A 19452-nucleotide genomic window follows, 5' to 3' on the forward strand; every position below is an offset into this window, starting at 1 on the left:
CAAAAATCCATCCCTTTTTCCATTTTCTTCCACTTATTTGTGCCTGGGATGCAGAGGCAACGCACCCAGGAGGAAAATCCAGACATCCATTTTCAAGTGACACTCTCCAGCTCTTCTGAGGGGATCCCGTGACATTCCCAGTCCAGAGAGAATATGTAATCCCTCCAGCGAGTTCTGGGTCTGCCTTGACATTCTAGTCAGCTGTCCAAACCACCTCAACAAAGGGAGCTCCATTCAGTTTCTTGGATTTTGTTCTTTCAGTCATAATCTTTACCTCATGACCATATAGGTGAGGGTTGGAATGTAGATGGGCCAGTAAATCAAAATCCTGGCGTTTTGGCTCAGGTATTTCTTTAGCACTACAAACCAGGACAATTTCCTCTTTATTGTATATAAATCCCCCTGATTTGTTAATCCAACTCTTACTCCATTCTGCCATTGCTCATGAACAAGACTTCCAGAAACTTAAACTCCTCTGCTGGAGGCAAAAACTCAACCCTGACTCAAAGAGGATATTCCAACCTTTTCCAGTTGGAGGACCATGAATTCAGTTTCAGAGGAGCTGGCTCGCATCCCAGTTACTCTCCCCTTTGCTACAAACAACTCAAAATAGAACCACACATAAAAAAAGAAGCTTTTTGCATTTGTTTTAGACCATCGTGACCAGAAAACCTTTTTCCAAAACTTTTCTTCACTCTGGGAATTATGATCTGTAATTACAAATATTAGTTTCTGTCAGAAGGGGGGGAGATGGAGGCGAACTCAGAGCGCAGACTCATCATTCAAACTAATTTATTAAAGTAAAATATAACAAAATAAAGGCTGGCGTGGCAGCAGAACAAACCATAACAAAATCTAGAAGACAAGGCAAGACGTGGAGACGAAAAACATGAGCAGAACAGAGGAATGACCCAGTGAGGAGTGATGAAAAGTGACCGGTTATTAAAGACTGAGGATAATGAGGTAAATGGGCACAGGTGAGTGATAATGATTACTAACAGGTGGAGATGGGCGGGGCAGACGTGACTGGAAAAGTACTGGGGAGGTGGATAGTGACAAGGAAACAGAAAACCAAAAGACAAAACTAAAGCAAAGAACCAAGACAGACAATCATGACAGTTTCATTTGGTGGCTGTAAGAAAAACTACATGTAAAGTGTCAAAATGATGTTTATTTTGGTTACAATGATGAAGTACAAAGACTTTCTTAATCCATAAACTGTTTTTAATTTTAAACTTATCGTAGTCGTTTTATTTTCGTGGTCAGTTTATTTATATACATCTCATCCATGTGGATTTTGTTGAACAGTATCAGTCAGAGCATCTGATCGTATAGATTGGACGTTCTTATTGTTAGAATTACAGGCTTGAAATAATCTCGAACATATTCCCTTCATTACGCTGCCGCAATATTCTCACTGCTCCGTAACCTTTGTGTTAATTGGACCACTCAAACAAAGAGCCTGTGTGTATTTACACACAGATGACAGTTTCTCATTTGCTGGGAGCTTTTTTCCCCTGTTATTACAGTTTGGATGCCACATGCAAAAGGTCAGTGTTTATCTCTGCCTCCCTTAGTGGCATATAGATACTAATGAAAATAGAAATGGTGTAAAAAGGCAGCAAGACGAGCTTGAAAGAATGAAAAATGCTGATTGGGGAAAATCCTACTTCTCTTTTCTTGTCTCTTTATAGTTTGATTTAATATCTTTTAACTGTGGTGTTCTGAAAGTGAAACCCAATGCTGGTGTCTTAATAGCTCATATTGATGTATAGTAAAATCTCTGCAAACTCCTGCACCCACCATTTGAGTCAACATGATTGTAAATTTTGGGTCCTTCACTTGTAACTCAAGGTGTAGTTTAGAAAAAGCTTTGTGAGCCACAATGCATGTTATCCATTTCTTACTTTTAGTAGTTTAAACAACAAACAACTAACTTATTTATGTGCAATTAGGTATTTAAGGCCACCTATCCATCCAGTTACACCCCGATTCTGCTAAAACAGGGGTGTCCAATCCTGGTCCTCGAGGGCCACTATCCTGCATGTTTTCCTTGTTTCTCTGCTCCAACACACCTGATTCAGTGGTTAAATTACCTCTTCTTGTTCTGCAGAGGCCTGTTAATTACCCACTGATTTAAATCAGGTGTGTTGGAGCAGAGAAACAAGGAAAACAAGCAGGATGGTGGCCCTCGAGGACCAGGATTGGACACCCCGGTGCTAAAAGGAAGCATCCATGTCCATAAAAATCAGGACAAACAGTGACGTCCATCACGAAGCAAACCGCTGTCCGATCCAGTAGCTAATCACCCCCGTTAATAACTCCGAGGAAACCCCCTCGTCTCGTTTGGAGATCAGAGGGCGGGGCCTCGGAGGGCAACGCTGGGTGGTGCAATAAACTGGAACGCTCAACACAAGTTCGGGCCTAATCGTCTCATTGTCTTCGTTCTGCTTGAAAGGATCAGCAGCCGCGTTAAGCTCCTCGGGGTACCAGCCCTCAGCTGCTCGCTGCCATCTTGCTTTTGTTTTTTGTCGTTTTTGTTTACCGAGCATTGTCAAACATTTGTGTTTGGATATATGATTTTGTCGAATTTTTTTAAGATTTTCATTGCACAATGGCAATCTTTGTCATTCATTGTAATCGTCAGCCTGTGATTTAACAAGCATTTATTTGTAGTAAGTAGAGTTGAAACCTTTATATTAGTTTCCTCATTTTTAAAGTTGAAATAAAATTTAGCATCTACAGTTCGTAGGCAAAAACATACTGTTGTGGCATAAAAAGCACACAACTTTGATCTTCCCCGTCTTAAAATCAAAACTGGCAACTTCTTTTAAACCCACTGAGAAAAAGTCCAAAGCTTTTAGTCATTTACATTGCAACAATTTTAATTTATCCTTTATTTTTTACCCTTCTATGTCATGATTAAACTCATTGTTCCAAAGCATCAGCTTGTCTGTGTAGGTTTTTACCATCTGTTGATAATCAAGCAAATTATATCTGAGAGTTTTTCAAGCTTTGCATGAATGTTGTGGAAACTGTTCAGTTTTCCCTACGGCCTTTTTGGTCCAGGACGTCATATTGTCATGTAAGCCTGGGGACATGTTTTAGAGAGGGAGAGAAAAAAAAGTCAAGTTCTGCCAGTTGAGCTGATAAGATTTCTTAATCATGAAACAGTAGGTTTTGAAAGTCTAAATATTTGATTCGGCTTTTAAAAAAGGACGTCATCCCTCATGAGGATCAAACAAGAGAATGCAAGCTTGAAGCTCTCCTGTCTGCAGGCATTGTGTGCTAAACCTGAATTCAGGTAGAAACATGACAACGCCAGAGGCAGGGAGAGAGCTGGAGGGACGTGAAGTCGGAGAAAAAGGGAAGGAGGAGAGAGAAAGTGAGGGAGAGCTTGTAGCCCTCGAGGACCTCGCTCCTATCTGTCACTGCACCACAGCCAGAGATTCGCTCTGTAAGTGATCCATGGACACAGAGTCCACAGGTCAACCATGACAGCCTGCGTTGTGTGTGTATGCGTTTGTGTCTCGCGACGGTTCGGGAGGCTACGCGGCCGCATCTGCATTCCGTCTCCTTCGACGCCTGCGGCTGTCAGTCTTTACCTCCTGTTGCACGATCGTGTGCAGCAGGTGTGAGCACGAGCCCGTTCGCCGCTAATGAAATGACACCAACGTGGAAGGGTGGCAAAGGGCATCAGAGGGCTGGAGATGTGCTGGAGCAATATGTTGCTACGGCAACAGTCAATGAGACCTTGTCCACGTGAGAGAAAAGGGAGAGAGAGAGGAAGCAAGTCTCAGTGAAGCAGTTGCCATAGCGACTCTCTCCTTTGCAGCTGCCTACCCTTATAGTGAGTGTTTCTGCCACACTGATACACCCGTTCTGCTGTCATAGCTGACTATACATGTATGTCTCCATGATGCCCCGGTGGATCATCACTTTGAAGCATTTAATACATATTTCAGCAGGTATTTAACATATTCAGGTTCACAAAGGAAAGTTTCAAAGCGAGTCAATCGCTCTTCCGTTCCGTAACAGATGCTGTAATGGTTATTTATGTGGTTGATCTGCTCTGCTGCTCTCCCACAACCTCGGGCCTGCACAGACACTCGCACATGCACACACTGGAGCCAACAGGGGCTGTCACTGAGCCACGGTCCCAAGTCCTGTGTGCCATATGCTGCCGTCGGCTCCTGGCAGGAAGGAGAGTCCCGCAGTCAGCTGGGAGAAGGGTTCAAAGGCCAACGAGGGCCCGTCGGGGACCGTCCCGCATGTGAGCACAGAGCTGACAACCGTTAAAAATACTCATCATTAACATCAGATTCATTCTGAAGCCACTTACAGTATATGTAGTACAGCTCTATCTCTAATAGTGTGAATGTTGAGTCATCATTTTCCTGATTTTTTTCTTCCTGTATGATTTATCAATCTATGCAATCTGAAAGCCAAAAGCTGTAAAGACCTGACATAGAACCTGAGAGATGCAGCACCTTTCAGGTAATCATAGACTGTATGAGAAGTGTTTAATTAATAGCCGTTTGGGAAATACCTTGTTGGTGCTAAAATGCTAATTTATGTGACAAACTTTGGTATTTTCATTGCTTCAGCTAAAGAAATGGGAACAAAACACGTGAGTGAAGTGTTTGAAAATCGATTTAAGATTGGTTCTTTGGTAAGTTGTCCGATCTGTGTCAGTCCAACAGCGGTTCATCCCTTGAGTTTAAGAGCTTTGTTTTATGTCTGAAAGTATCATAGGTCAAAGTTAAGTGATGAGCAAACAACACTCCTCTGAAAATGGTCAGGTAATGGACTGAAAACAAGTAACAAAATAAAAATAAAGAAGCAGCTCAAGTCCAAAGAATAATAAAAAGCCTACTGACCAGGACATCTAGAAGGAATGAAGAATAAAGCCGGTATTAATTAAAAACAAAATATCAGCTAAGATTTTAAAGCGAAATTACTTATTGGTTAAAAAATAAAACTTACTTAATGAAAAAATAAATCCCAAGAAACCACCCTGAACCTTAACTTTGTTTTTTTTCATGATAGAGCCTGACATTTATGTGAGACATTTATGTTATCTGTCCATTTTGTACCTCAAGGCAGGACCCACTAATGATTTGTGCCAGCGCAAAACTGATAGCATTAATAAAAACCTTCTGTTTTCCTAAGATTCCTCACAGGGGAACCGACCCAGAAATAGTTTGAAAAAAGGCTGTCCGTGCAGCCAACAGCAATTTGCACTTTGTATTTATAGGAGTTCCAAGCTCTAATGTGCAAAATAAAGTGCTGAAATTAGGGTAATTTATTCCAGACTTGATGTCTTAAGTGCCAATGGCTTTTTATTATCTGCTGAATGCACGCAGTATACTTTTCCTCCAGAAACAAGTTCAGACACTGGTTCAAATCTTTCCTTTTTCATAACTTACCTCTCTACCTTCGGAAAGTTGTGTTCCCAGTCGTGATTCTTTATTTTTTACCCCAGACTGCAGAATATTAACACCTTTTTGGAGTAGGGAGATTTTTTGGATTGGATTTAAAACTTTAAAAGCAAAAAAAATGTGGTGCACACAGTTTCTACCTACTTCTTTCCTTTTTCAATGTTCTGCTCATGTTTAAAAACCTAAGAATCAGCTGACCATGAAGTCATTTATGCTTTGTGATCGGAATTGCATCAGTTTTTGTCTTTTAATATGAAAGAAAAGCAGCACAAAGTACTTATATTCATGTTAGAACTCATATCAAATGGATTTCTGCAGGTGTTATTACTTTAATCACCAGGAAACAGTGTCTTGCAGTTCCTCCATCATGTTGATTGAAGTCTAAATTACATAAAGCTTCTTTTATAAATCTATCATCCGGAGGGAGGGAGCAGCGATTTTATACCCTCACATAGTTCTTTGTTTTGATCCAGCCGAACAATTTGCTGTTTATTCAATATATTATAGCCTAACGCCGTGTTTGATCAAACAGAATATGAGAGATGTAAACACATTTATTGACTTTTTTCCCCCTACTTTCTTCTCTGTGTGTGTAGATATCCGTGACCGCAGGAAGAAACCCGTGATGCTGTTTATTCACGGCGGCTCCTACATGGAAAGCACCGGAAACATGTTCGACGCCAGCGTCCTCGCTGCCTACGGCAACGTGATCGTGGTGACCATGAACTACCGCCTGGGCGTGCTCGGTGAGCGACGAAAAACGCGAAACAAATAAACACGAACGCTGCCATATCTGCACACCCGTCAGCTCATTAGTTACATATGAACACATACGAGTCAGTTCCCCTCAGCAGGCTCTACATCTTTTATCTGAATTGATTACGTTCATGATGGATGACTTTAATAAAAATTCATCAACGTAATGACAACCAGTGCAGACATTGATCATGAGTGCTCAATTTCTCTGCAGTCTGATGGGTTTTTTTAGCCCTCTGTTCCAGTCTAAAAAATATAATTGTGTAATTAAACTTTGTTTTTTTTTTTCCAGTGAGTTTTTGCTCGCCTCAAGATTTGATTCAATTATAATCATGCTTCTTTTACAATCACTCTGAGTGAGGAGAGAGGGCTCATTTAAAATAAAAACAGGCTTTTTTATTTGTTCTTTTTTGTTTTTTTTTTTGGCAAAAATGGTTTTCATTACCAGTGCAATTTCCTTTGGGGATTAATAAAAATATTTTTATTCAATTTAGGCTCAGCTACTCAAAAAGATTCATGGACCAAGTATTTTATTATCCGAGCTTGAGGTAAAGTTTAGAGGGCAGATTTTAGCCTTACCATCCTTTGTTTTGCTTGTTCGAGTCAGAATAGGTGGCCTGATTTTCATTTTTTTCTTTTTAAAGATGTAAGGCAAAAGGGACATGGCTTTCTAATTTCTAAAAACAGATTTTTCAGGAGCCACACTTTGAAACAAACGAGCTGCATTTTTCAAAAAAATCTCACAGAAGTAAGTATTTTCACCACTAGAAACTATTTTAGTGGCACCCACCTATTGTAAAGTTTTGTTTGCTTTGTATTATTGCCAATTATTCATAAGAAGCATGAAAATAGCCAAAATCAGCATAATTAAATTAATTTTTCCTCAACAACAGCTGTATTGTGTACCTAAGTGCAGCAGTCCTCAACCTCTTATGCATCATGCACCGGTTGCATACAAGACAGTTTCCCCATGAACTAGTGGCTGGAAAAGAAGTTCATGCTAAAATTAGCTTGTAGGTTTGCTGGTACATGACAAATAACTGCAACTAGATCAAGTGCAGGAAAGAGGTGCAAACAAATTATTTGTCAAATTACCTGCAAACAAAATAAATGAAAATGTATGCAGATTTTTTTAGAGTTGCTTTTATTATTTCTGTGCATTCTGGTACTGAATGATGCATGGCCTGTTGGGTGTATATATAGTGGAGATTACAGCAAACCCAACATGCAGACTCATTTTAAAGCCAAAAACAAAATGATTCATTTAAAATAAAAGAAACAAAACAAACTAAAACCAAAGAATGCCGCAAACATGAAGGGAGCAGGACTACTAGGATGATAAGACAAACAGTGAACTAGCGAGCAGGCGGAGGAAATGACCGGGTTTTAAAGACAGAGGATAATTATGGGAAGTGGGCACAGGTGAGTGATTATAATTGAGAGCAGGTGGAGGCGGGCAAACAAGTGCTGACTGAAGACAAGTGGAAAATGACAAGAAACAAAGACTTAACAAAACCCAGACAACTAAATAATAAAATAAAAGAAACTCAAAAAACAAACAAAACAAAACCCCAAATCCTGAGGCCCAGTAATGAGCATAAAAAAATAACATTAGATGCTAAATCTGTCACAGGCTTAATTAACTAGTTTTATCCTTCACTCTGCATATGAGCATATTGACATGACATGTGTTTATGTCAAATAAATTGGTGACAACTGACGGTGGACTGACTTCCTGAAGGGATGTTCCGTATTACAGTGAAATATCTTAAAGATGATTTCTCATTGGTTTGCGACTGCTGGCAGCAAGAGAATTTCTCTCAAAATAGTCAGAGTCGTCGTCTAAAAGACACACTATTGGTGAATAATATTAATTAAAACTGGTCTAAATCTACATATTTTTATTTACAAAGTGTACTCAAGCAAATTAAATCATAAACGGTGGAGGGAAACTGCTAAGGTGTGAGCTGAGGTGAGTCCAATGTGGGCAGAAGTGTGCAATAAAATAATGTCTATGACCTAAAATTTAGTTTGGCAGTGCTGTACAGATGAAAAAAAAACTATGATTTAAGGATAAACAGTTTTCTGATTACTTGGTTGCAAACACTCAGAGATCAGAGAGAATGCAATGAAAAATTTGCTTATTTACTCACAATTTATTTTGCAATTTTGAGTTGCTAAATATGTCATGGTATGGAGATTTTTCTGTTTTTGATATGGGTTTTTCTGGCTGGGTTTAGCTCAAGGTTGTGTATTTTGTTACTCTTGTGCTTCCGTTGGACTTCATGGTTCTTGTAGTTCCGTCTGGTTTCGTGGTTCGTGTGTTTTTATGCGTTCTGCGTGTTTCTGTAGTTCTGTGTGATCTGTTTTCTAATGTGCTTCTAGAGTTGAGTCTTCATTTGCGTTCTGCAGTTCTGCCTGCTTTCTCACGTGTTCCTCTGTTATTATTCACCTGCAGCTCAGTATTTTTCTACGTCAGCCTGTCGCTCTCATCTGCACCTGGCCCCACTTTGTAATCAGTCACCTGTTCCCAACTACCTCATCAGCTCTGCCTTTATATTCAGTCGTTTCCATGCCCTCCTCTTTTGCTCATTGTCAGCTCTTGCTGCAGTCAGTTTTGTTTAAGTCCACAAAGGGATGCATGGCAGAAACAAATAATTAGCATACCAATGGTACAAACCACTGCAAGCACCCGACCAGAAAATCACTGCATTTAGGTGTGTTGGACTTTAGATACAAGCCAAATATCCATCAATAAAGGTTAATAGGAGGATTTGTTTCTTCCTGTGATTACACGACAGTTAGTACGTCTTTACTTCAGCTAAATATTTAACTCTTAGTAGATTTAAAACCTCACATTTTCTCAAATCACTGGACGAACATTCAACTTTAATTAGAGGCTCAATAAAAATGGCATCTACTGTAAGCAGTGAGTTACCAGAGGCTTCTGCTTGAGTTGTATTTTTTTTAATTTCTGTTACATTTATATAGGCTCAAAGGAGAATTATCCTTGACCTTAGACTTTCGTCTTGCTCCACCATAACATGGCTTCTGTTCTGTTATTTATTGGGCTGCAGAGTCCTTTGTTTGCCTGTTACCCTCATAGAAAATGCTTTATGAGAGAGAGAAGAGGAGAAAGAGATGCAAATCAGACACTTCGGCCATTTTTACTGACACAGAAATGCACCTCACAAATAACTTTACCAGCATTCCCGTTCCTGCATCTCCAGCCTTTTAAAAATAGCTGTTTTGTGGCTGTAGAAGTCATTCTCAAACAGTTGTTAAAAGAAACGGAAATACCTCCAGAGAGTGATTCGGTTGGTGTGGTGCAGTATAAATGATGGATTGAGGAAGTGTTTAGAAAGGTTTTGCAGACCAAATGTTGCACAACGTAACCAGTCTGCTCAGATCTGTCGTATTCAAATATGACAATCAAAAAAAAAAAGAATGTCTACCAGCTTAGCTCTCCTCCACGAGCTCGTCATCCTTTTGCAGAAAATACACTCGACTTCTCCCCTTTGTTACTCACCGCAGTCTGTCTCGCTCCATTGAGATCAAGTAATTTAGCTCTGAGAGGAGGAACATGCCTCCAAGGAGGCAGGTGCAAACCAAAGGAAACTAAGTGCGTTAGATATTTCATTAGCTGGAAAGAGAGTTGGCTCCTGGAAGCTGTTTAAAAAAAGAAGCTGTCTGGCTTTGATTTGTTTGGTGGCACTCTTAAAGGACATTACTGGGTTGTTTTTCGAGCACTTACACTGCCTCTACAGTGGTGACAGATTTTCATTTGCATGTAATTACCTAAAGTGTTTGCTTTTTGGGGCTTCTTTATTAAACTCATCAGCATTTCTCAAGTTGATAAGAAAATGCCGTCTATAATGTGACTATTACCTGAGATCCACGATGCGGGAGCGTGCAGGATATGTTGTGCCGAAGTATAATCAGTGTTGCCGAGTTCAGTTGCAGTTTGTTTTAAAAAAAGTTCTGATGAAAAAATAAGCTCAGGATGCCAAAGAATAAAAAGAAAATGGGCCCAGTTCAAACTGAATTACACGGACTCCAGTTCAGCTCTATAAAATTATATTCTTCACTGATGCTGGATTCAGGAAGGTGTTTAATCTGTAATGTGACCGTTACTTGAGATGCATGAAGCAGAACTGCATATTTTAGGAACAAATAAATTTGGAGCATTGGAACGTGTTGATACTATTGGAAGAAGAACCTTTCATAAGTATTGCCCCGTCATTTTGTAGCTAAATTAGTGCATCAAATCATTCTTGAATTTTAATAAGAAAATGACCATTGATTTCCAGCCTGATCTGCTGAATCTACAGGGTCATAGTCTTCTTGTAGCCAGTATTTTTCCTGGGCTGCGTCTAGTTTTGTTTGGAAATTGTGGCCTGTCTGCAACTTTTTTGAGAGAAAATTCGTCGAGCGAATGTTCGAACATGCTCAAATTTTAATTTAATTGCAACTGATTAAAGATGATTTGAAAAAAAAAGTGCAAATGTTTCAAGACGATTTCAAGAGTCCCTTGTAAAAGCCACTCCGTCCTGAAAAGACTTATTTCCAGTAAGCTGATTAAACTGTTAACTTTATAGCACCTTTTTTAACATCACATTGGTTCTATAAGTCCTTCACCACATGCTCCTCATTCATTTATTTACAGGTTTATTTTAATTATACATTTACTTTGACAGTATGTCCTCACTCTAACACTGCTGAGCATATGGGGAGGAATGAGGAGTAAAGTGTGTTGCCTAAAAGATCTTTCAGCTTATCAAACCCGTTCCTCCATGACCTCTGTGACACTGAAGCTGCACCTTTAACAGTTTTCTTTTGTTGTAAGGTTGTACTAAGATACAGAAAACAGGGAAATAACCTCTCAGACTGTATAAATATTCCATATTTTTGCTTGAAAGGGCTTGACTACATCATGAAAGTCCGTTTGTGGGATTTAATATGATAAATGTTAATGATTCTGATACTAATTGCCACAGAATTTGCTCTCATGGCAAAATCGTACGCCAAGTTTTAGTCATGCTGAAGTTTCATCTTTATAGTCTTTTTTTTAATTTTTTTTTTTAATGCCATCATTAGAAAGATGTTTTAAAATTTAAATGGATAAAAACTAACAGATTTTTTTTTTTTCATTGAAGGCGTTTAAAGTGGATTAGAAAAAAGAGACTTTTATCTTTTTATATTAGCAGCTTCAGGCCACCGGTCATCCGGGTCGGAGTGAACCTTTGGATGAAAGGTGAGACATCTCCAGAAAACGGGAATAAAGGCTTAGTTGGTTTTTATTAAATCACTCAGAATGAAGCTAAGTTTATTCTAGCACTTTTGTAACCACTATATATCATTACAGAGGAAAATAACTAGAAGAAGCAAGGAAGTAAATTCTGTATAACCAGATGTATGTTCGCTTTAGTTTTCTGCAGTTTTGCAACAGTTGTAACTCTTTGGTTTTTCTTCGATACCAATAGAACCAAACTAGTTTGCAGACTCTGCACTGCTGTTCTTCCTTTAATTGCAATTATGGACCACTCCTGAAGCACACAGCAGGTCGAGAGGTGCACAATCAGCCTAAACAACACAAAACTACCTACTCCATGTGCGGCTCTGACATCAGGTTTTGGACGTGATGGCGTTCATCAGCAGCTACTCAGAGATGTTTCCTGAAAGTAAAAACATCATAAAAGATTTGTACATCCGGACTTTTCTTTTCTGGATCTTTACCTCCTTCTACCTTCGGTGCTCCAGTGGCACCTCCTTTCTCTCAAAACCTTGCTCGATTCAAGGAGAAAGCAAATTTGAAAGGAGACTTTGTTATTTTGCATGCAAACAGACAGCCACAGCCATCTCCTAAATATGAGAGCAATCCAGAGCAATTTGGTCATGATTGGGAGAAATGTGAGTAATCTTTCACCCTGTGCATCTTATATGTGATGGATTGCATTTCCATGTGACAGAGACAGAGAGATGCACAGAAAAGTCAGCGTGAGGGTTGGAGATGTGCTTCCAGCACATGTAACTGCGTGCATTCATGCATATCAATGTCCGCTCTGCAGATATCCTGTGTGATGGTTTCCGCTGTGCTTGTGTTCTTGCCTCAGCAATCCGACACGCTGATTTGGAAGGGCAAGGCAGGAATTATTGATACAGGCGCTGGATGTGGTCGTGGGAAATCTACGCTGAATAAATAAGGGCAGTTTTTGTGTCTGATGCACATGCAGAAATTTAACTAAGCTGTTAGATAACCTACCATCAAGTCTGGTTCTCACAGCTGTGCTTTAAAGTTAAGTTTTGATTTACTGATTTTTGAAGTTCTACAGATTTATTTACCCTGAGCATATATATAATCAGCTGGAACAACTGGTTCATTTCAGTGGTTTAAAAAATCTACTCCACTAATTAAGAGGTCTTATAAAGCTGCATCACTCTGTATCTAAACAGCGAATAAAATCCAATTTGTTCCCATAAGACAGATGGCATTTTATACATTTTCAAAGTACATAATGATGTTTTCATCCTGAGTACAAGAAATGAACATGTAAGACTGAACAGGTGCAGGAGGAAAACATTTTTTCAGTTTTAAACTGCGCAGACGAAATTTGATCATGTTTCATTGTTCGACACTTTACGTTTGATTGTTTTTTTTGTTTTTCTGACTGGATACTTTAAAAAACAATAAATCTAAACACTTAATAAATCAGATTCATGGCAGCAAGTCAAAAATTGAAGGAAGTATCCTCTATCTGAGCTCTGAAATATGAAACTTTATGCTTCTAGCCCTGATTTATGACCTAAGTATACATTTGTTTTTAGTGAACGCCTCTACTTGATGAGTTTTAATATAAAAAATTAAAACACTGATAACATTTAAAGAAATCTGACTCTCCTCTTCACATACTCTGAAACTGTATGTTCCTGTTTCAAAATATACATGATTTTTATTAAAAAAGTGGATTTAAAATGTTCAGTAAACATTTATACCATAGCAAAATACAAACATCTTGTATTTTGATGTAGACATTGTGACAGTGTGTTTTCACCTTGCCATAAATTTTAACAATTTGATTTTTAAACCTAAACTTAATAAGATTTATATATATAACTAACAATTTTGATTCAAGGCCCACTCCTAACCTTAGTGAATGAAAGGGAAAGTAAAGATTTAAAACTAACAGTCTTCAGTAATACTTTTTTTAAAGAAACTATCAATCTTGGTGTTTGGAAATATGTTTTATTTTAACTTAAATGAAATGCACTCTGCTCCAGTGTCCGTTGAATCAAAGATTACACCTGCTTTAAACTGTCCTCCAGCTCTTCTTCTTTCTGGTTACAGTGTTTCTTTTTGTTTCCCCGAAGATCAAATTGTAACAGCTTGGCCATCAATTCATTAAATCCTAACCTTTTACAGCATCTCAATCAGCAGAGCCATTTTGAGCCGGGAATACATCTGAGAATAATTTATTTAAACAGGAAATTGTTTCTTGTCTGTTTCTTATATTTCTAAAATTTCCAATTTAGATTCTTTTTTTTTAAGCAAAAACAACCAAGTATGGATAATTTAGTTAATTTATATTTCAATCTAGCATAAAAACTACATGAATAGTTTCTTTTTGATAATTACTTTCTCTAGGTTTTATTTTTTAAGTTAAATATCAGAACATATATTTGAAAATATAAGAAAAACTAAAATACCCTAAGCACGTGGCGGTAATTAAGGACCGGGAATCTAAAACCCAATCTTCATTTCCATCTGGCTGATTAGGAGAGGTGGTATTTTGTCTCTTCGTCTCCGCTGGCACACTTAGTAACAGCTGCATCCCCTGCCCTGCCGGTGTTACGCAAATGCTAACCATCGAACAGCAGGACACGCCTAATTCTGTCCATATGCTAATATAGAAAAATACCCACATGTGCAACCTGACAGGCGAGTTTGGAGGGAGGGAAAAAGCAGCAGCAGGCGGTCTTCGGCGAGGTCTCTGTGGGGAGTTTGGTGGATTTAAATATGTAATGAAAAGCTTTACCAGGCCACTGAGCACTTGACCTTGCCTTGGCTGCCTTAGCGACAGACGTGCTTTACAGTATGTACGTCACCCCCAACCCAGAGAGGTTTTTATATCCCGCCACTGCCAATGTGGGATACAGACAGGGAGGGGAGGAGAACAAGAGATGAAAGTGAGACTATGCATTCATTCAAACATTAACAGTGATGATGAGAGCAGCAAAGAGAGGGGGAGGTGTGTGGGGGGGAGCAGCTTGGTACAGAGCCAAGAGCTGTTTTTGGTGCTGCAGCACTCAGAGCGACGTAAAACACGAGCTGTGTGTGATCATACACAAGATACACACAATATAGAATGAGAGATGAGACGAGAGCGAGGGCAGAGAGCAAGAGGAGGGGGGAGGAAGGGAGGAAGCGGGGTGGCTCCATTTGCCTGTGATGCTAAAAATAAAACCTGCAGAGCCGCTTGTGAGCGTGCACTGGAGCAGGCAGTCATCTACAGAACAATTGCAGCAGAAATATTTTGTAACGCTGCGAGGGTCTGGCTCTTAAATACTCTGAACGCAGGCTCGAATATTTCCGGAGGAATCTTTAATAATGACTCCGCCTCGTGCACGGCTGTTCTTTTTGGTATTCAGGGAGCGTGGATGTGAAAAATGTCTGCTCAAGGCTTCGGCGGGGGGTCTTTAGTGTGTGCGTGTGAGAGGAAATCAGTATGAAACGTGACCTGACAGGACGAGAGAAGATATTAAGACGCGCACACACCGGCTCGAACACCTCCAACAAACACACACTTGCTCAACTCTGTCTCCATAGCAACCCTCGACAGAATTGATGAGCAAAGTCCTATTGACTCTTTGTGAGAGGGGGGAAAAGGAGGACTGCGGTGCCTTAAGAGTGTGTGTGTGTTTGGTGGTATAGAGTGTGACTTTGAGAAGGAGGACAGGCTCAGCGACTGTATTCTGAGAGGGGATTAACACGTCAGCTGGCCTCCATCACACACCAGGATTGACACACATTCCCATGAGCAGGTGAAGTGCACACGTTAACACAGTCACAGGCATGTTTTCGGACTCCTCACATATTTTTTTTCCCTCATTGCTCCCCAGACGTAGTTTCCTCCTCTGCTTGTTCTTAATGCTCCCTCCCTGGATGCATCTCCTTCCATTTCCATCTCCTCCCCCTCTATTTTCTCACATTCTCTCCTCCCCCTCTCCTCCTATAGATTAACCCCTCTGGAACGCGAAACACCGCTATCAGTGTTGAACCTTAATCCTGCTAGGAAAAATTAATCCCAGCAGTAATCACGTGTCTTGAATGAAGGAAATGGAAACAGGGTTTTAACCTTTTACCTCTCAAATGTTCGATCACCATGGATGAAGCTGTAGTCGTTTTCAGAACGAACACCTCCCCTCAAATGTTCTCTGGAGGGATATAAATATGAAAGATGGTCACTGGTAGCCATCACAACGTATTTATTCTGGGAGTTTCCAGCCCAATTTCAGAGATAAAGTGGAAAGCCTCCTGAGGCTCCGCATTCACTTAAACTAGTTTAAATGATGATGCAGAAATTATTATGGAGCGTTCTTCAGATTGAAAAGTTGTGCAGTATAAACATCGAGAATAGGGTCCTGGATCTGGACCCAAGCAGCTTTTCTAACATTTGCAGTAGTTTATTTTAGATACAGGCCTGGTTAGTTTAGAAAGCAAGCATGGCTGTCATTAAAAGACAATTTAAATATATATATTCTGGATCTTTGCTAGAGAACAATTTCTTTAGCTGGATTTTAACTGAAGACCACAGACCATAGAAGTCCTTAGACATCTAGACTAAAATCATCCCAAGTTTAGACTAAAAATTAAAGCTCAATAGATATCTAAAGCCAGCTTTAAGCAAGATCTCTTGTCTATTCAGGTCTACAGCTGGTCCCAACATGGAAACTGTGTCCCGAATGGTTGAACAAGTCACAAAGCACAAGAAAAAAGTAACTTAAGTTTGTTGTTTTTATACGTTAACCCGGGACTGTTAGAGGGGGTGAAAGTGATACTTAAAGGTATTTTGCTGAACAGCCAGCATTGTCAAGTTAATTTATGTAAACTCATAAAGTGGACATAAGGACTGTCATGATGTGGGGAAAAGGAAGCGAACCCAGAGTGCAGACTTCCTAATAAAAATAACAATTTATTAACTGAAGAAATGAACCAAAACAAGGGCTGACGAGGCAGCACAAACCAAACTGAACAAAATCCAAAACGGCGAGGAGGAGAGACGAGGGACGAAGGACTGTGAACCAGCAGGGTGGTGGAGAAAGTGACCGGGTTTTAAACACTGAGGATAATGATGTGAAGTGGGCACAGGTGAGTGAAAACAATTGCTGACAGGTGAAGACGGGCGTGGCAGACAAACGAGGGCAAACTGAGGATAAGTGGAAAATGATGACAAAACAAAGACAACAAGAACAAAACCAAAACTCAGAAAACAAAACATAAGGCCAAAAACAAAAACACTAGAATTCATAAGAAGGACAAACAAATTAAAGGCAACACCAATGTCCTGGTTGGGTTCATCAGGGGAAAAAATGAGTTCAGATGGTGTATTTTGTCCCAATTGAGCTTAGTGGTGAACTGAATAACCCCTTAAAAATGTCAAACACAAAAGGTGGTGGTAAAATGTTGCAGATGAATACACTTGGCAAGGTCCTGAGTCTATTCACCGGGACCTTGCCAATGAATAAACTCATGTATTCAAACTATTTGTGGTCAGCTGCCTGGCAGTGTTCAACTCCTGGTTCCACAGGTGGAAAAAAGGCAAATCTGAAAAAAAAAGTAAATGTTAGTAATTTATCACCAGGAATCCAACCAGTTTTCTCGTTTGTGTAATCTTTGAGTGATAAATTGTTCATATGTGGGAAACGACAAGTATAAAACAAAGTATTCCCAGAAAAACAATCGCTTTCTTTCTTTCTCGTGATCATGCTCAAGGTCCTCTTCATCTGTTGTGGTTTTGGTGCCACCTTTTTGCGTGGGAGTTTTATCACTAAACGAGCTGTTGATGCATATGGTTTGCAGGGTTACGAAGTTCTAGGACCCTAGCGGCTGAAACCAAGAATGGCACTTCAGGTTTCCGTACAAACATGGATGACTTGCTGAAAGAAGACCTGTGCCATGTGAGGAGCAAAATGGCCCATTCTAAAACAATAATGCTATTTCACATGATTCTGGAAGGGAAAAAGAAAAGCTTGTAATACACAGAATTTCCGCCAGTAAATATTGTGAAACTGACGCACGATAGAATTCAAATCCTGCCACTTTCCCCATAATTATTCGTGTTTATTCGCGTCTCCCGTTCCGTCTTGCTTTAGTCCTTCTTTGCACATGATTTGCTGTGGGCTCTCTTATAAAAACTGAGTAATGGGGCAGATTATGCTGATGTATGTTTCACATGTCAAACAATCAGCTTTGTAAGTGAGAAACCATGGGCTGGTAATGGCTGCGGATGGATCATCATTACAGTGGGGATGACAGGCGTTTGAATCATGGCGCGGCGCTACGGGGCTAACGGGGAGACTCGCTTCTCCCACGGGGGACAGCATTGTTGTTTTGGGAGCTAAAGTAGCAGCTCAGTGCATCTGTACATACAGATTGGCAGTCATAAAGATGGACTGTCAGCGAGCATAAACACTGCTGCGAAGATAAGCAGTCGGCGTTAGCAGCTGAAATCTGCTGCGTGATGTTTGTGTTAGCCTTTGATCTTTATTAGCATGCAGTCAACATAAAGAGGTAATAATTACCTTTATGGCATAACTCAACAGGGCTGTGCATTTTTTTTTTTTTTTTCCCTGCACTGTAAGCTGTTTGATGGTTTACTCAACAAGAAGCTTTTGCTTTTGATAGAAAAAAGAGGCGATAAACTGAAAATAAATAAGGAAGTTTGATGCATTTTGAAGAGATTTCAGCCTTTTTCCTCTGACAATTCTCAGTTATCGTTGAAAAGGTACTTTGAAACTAATGCTGTCACCTTTTGGTAATTTGCAAAGTGAAAAGAAATGACAGATAACGGAACAGAAAAGTCTTAATGCCTCTTCCAATCTTTTGTATTTCTTTGACTCTGTTTACATGGCGTCTTTTCAAGCTGCCATCAGCACCTCCATTGCTGTAGTTTTCTAATCACGTCGCTGTTAAATGTACATGCAGTGTCATCTATCAACTACTTAAAATGCCATTTAGAATAAATTAAGTGTGAGGACCGTTAGGAAAAAATAAAAGTAATATTTTCCCAGAATTCTGCAGTTGAATGAATGCATTAATAAATGATATGATGGTAAAAGGTGTAAACAGATTATTAAACTTTCAAGGCTGCTTCAGAACTGAGTTTCATGTAAGATAAAGATTTAGACTTTGAAAACAAAATGGCAGCTGTACTCTGCAAAGACTTATTTGATGTTTCTTTTCTATTTTTTAATTAATATATTTATTTATAGTTATTACAAATATTTATTGCAAAAGCTGAAGTGCATATTTAAATAAAATCCGCCCTTGTTTGAAGAGTTCTTTGTAAAAAAAAAAAAGGCAGATTGGTGTTTGTCATGTCAAAGGTGACAGACGGAGGGTGGAGGACCGAAATTAAAAATAAAACTCCGGTAGATGAGGCGATAAAAAATAAAACTGGCAAACTGAAAAGAAAACTCTAAATGCTGCAAAAGCTAGAAAATTAAAAATGTATAAAACTATAAACTGAAGCTGACCATTTGTCTAGACTTGAGGTAATTGTGAAAAAAAAAAAGATGAAACAAGGATTAGCTGGAACAACTGAATACCTGAGAGATAAAGACTAAAGTCCTAATTCACCGTTTTTATCTCTGCTTTTATGTTATGTGTTTTAACATCATGGAGCAGAATGTCATGATCCTTTTTTGTGTTATAAAGTAAGGAGAAAAGGTTTTTACTCCCTAAATGTCAAAGGCGGACATGGAAACAAAGGGGTATGAGCTGTGCTTGCAAAAATATTTTACAAATTTAAGTGTTTCAGTCATTAAAAATAATTTCCCTAGCACTAAAAAAACATTTTGTTTGGTTTGATTTATTCCAAGGTATTACTTTTGATAAAATTGTCAATTATCTTTAAAATATCATTAAAAATAACAAAAAGTGTTTCCCTTTCTTGTTAAAAATACAATATTCTACTGTAATGTCTAGTTTGTGTAACAATCTTGCAGTCTTTGATTATATTTACACTCCATATTTGGG

At 39.2% G+C, this 19452-nt stretch overlaps 1 protein-coding gene across 2 annotated transcripts in view; it reads left to right on the forward strand.

Annotated features, from left to right (window-relative positions):
• nlgn2a (neuroligin 2a) overlaps positions 1 to 19452 on the forward strand; it is a 261113-nt gene that overhangs the window by 169672 nt on the left and 71989 nt on the right. For both annotated transcript variants that reach the window (XM_017436050.3, XM_017436051.3), the window contains one exon: positions 6038 to 6187. In XM_017436050.3, coding sequence (XP_017291539.1) covers positions 6038 to 6187 — 150 coding nt within the window. The remainder of the gene's footprint in view (positions 1 to 6037; positions 6188 to 19452) is intronic.

The sequence above is a fragment of the Kryptolebias marmoratus genome, linkage group LG7 (assembly GCF_001649575.2).
Source record: "Kryptolebias marmoratus isolate JLee-2015 linkage group LG7, ASM164957v2, whole genome shotgun sequence".
In the NCBI taxonomy this organism is placed as follows: Eukaryota; Metazoa; Chordata; class Actinopteri; order Cyprinodontiformes; family Rivulidae; genus Kryptolebias; species Kryptolebias marmoratus.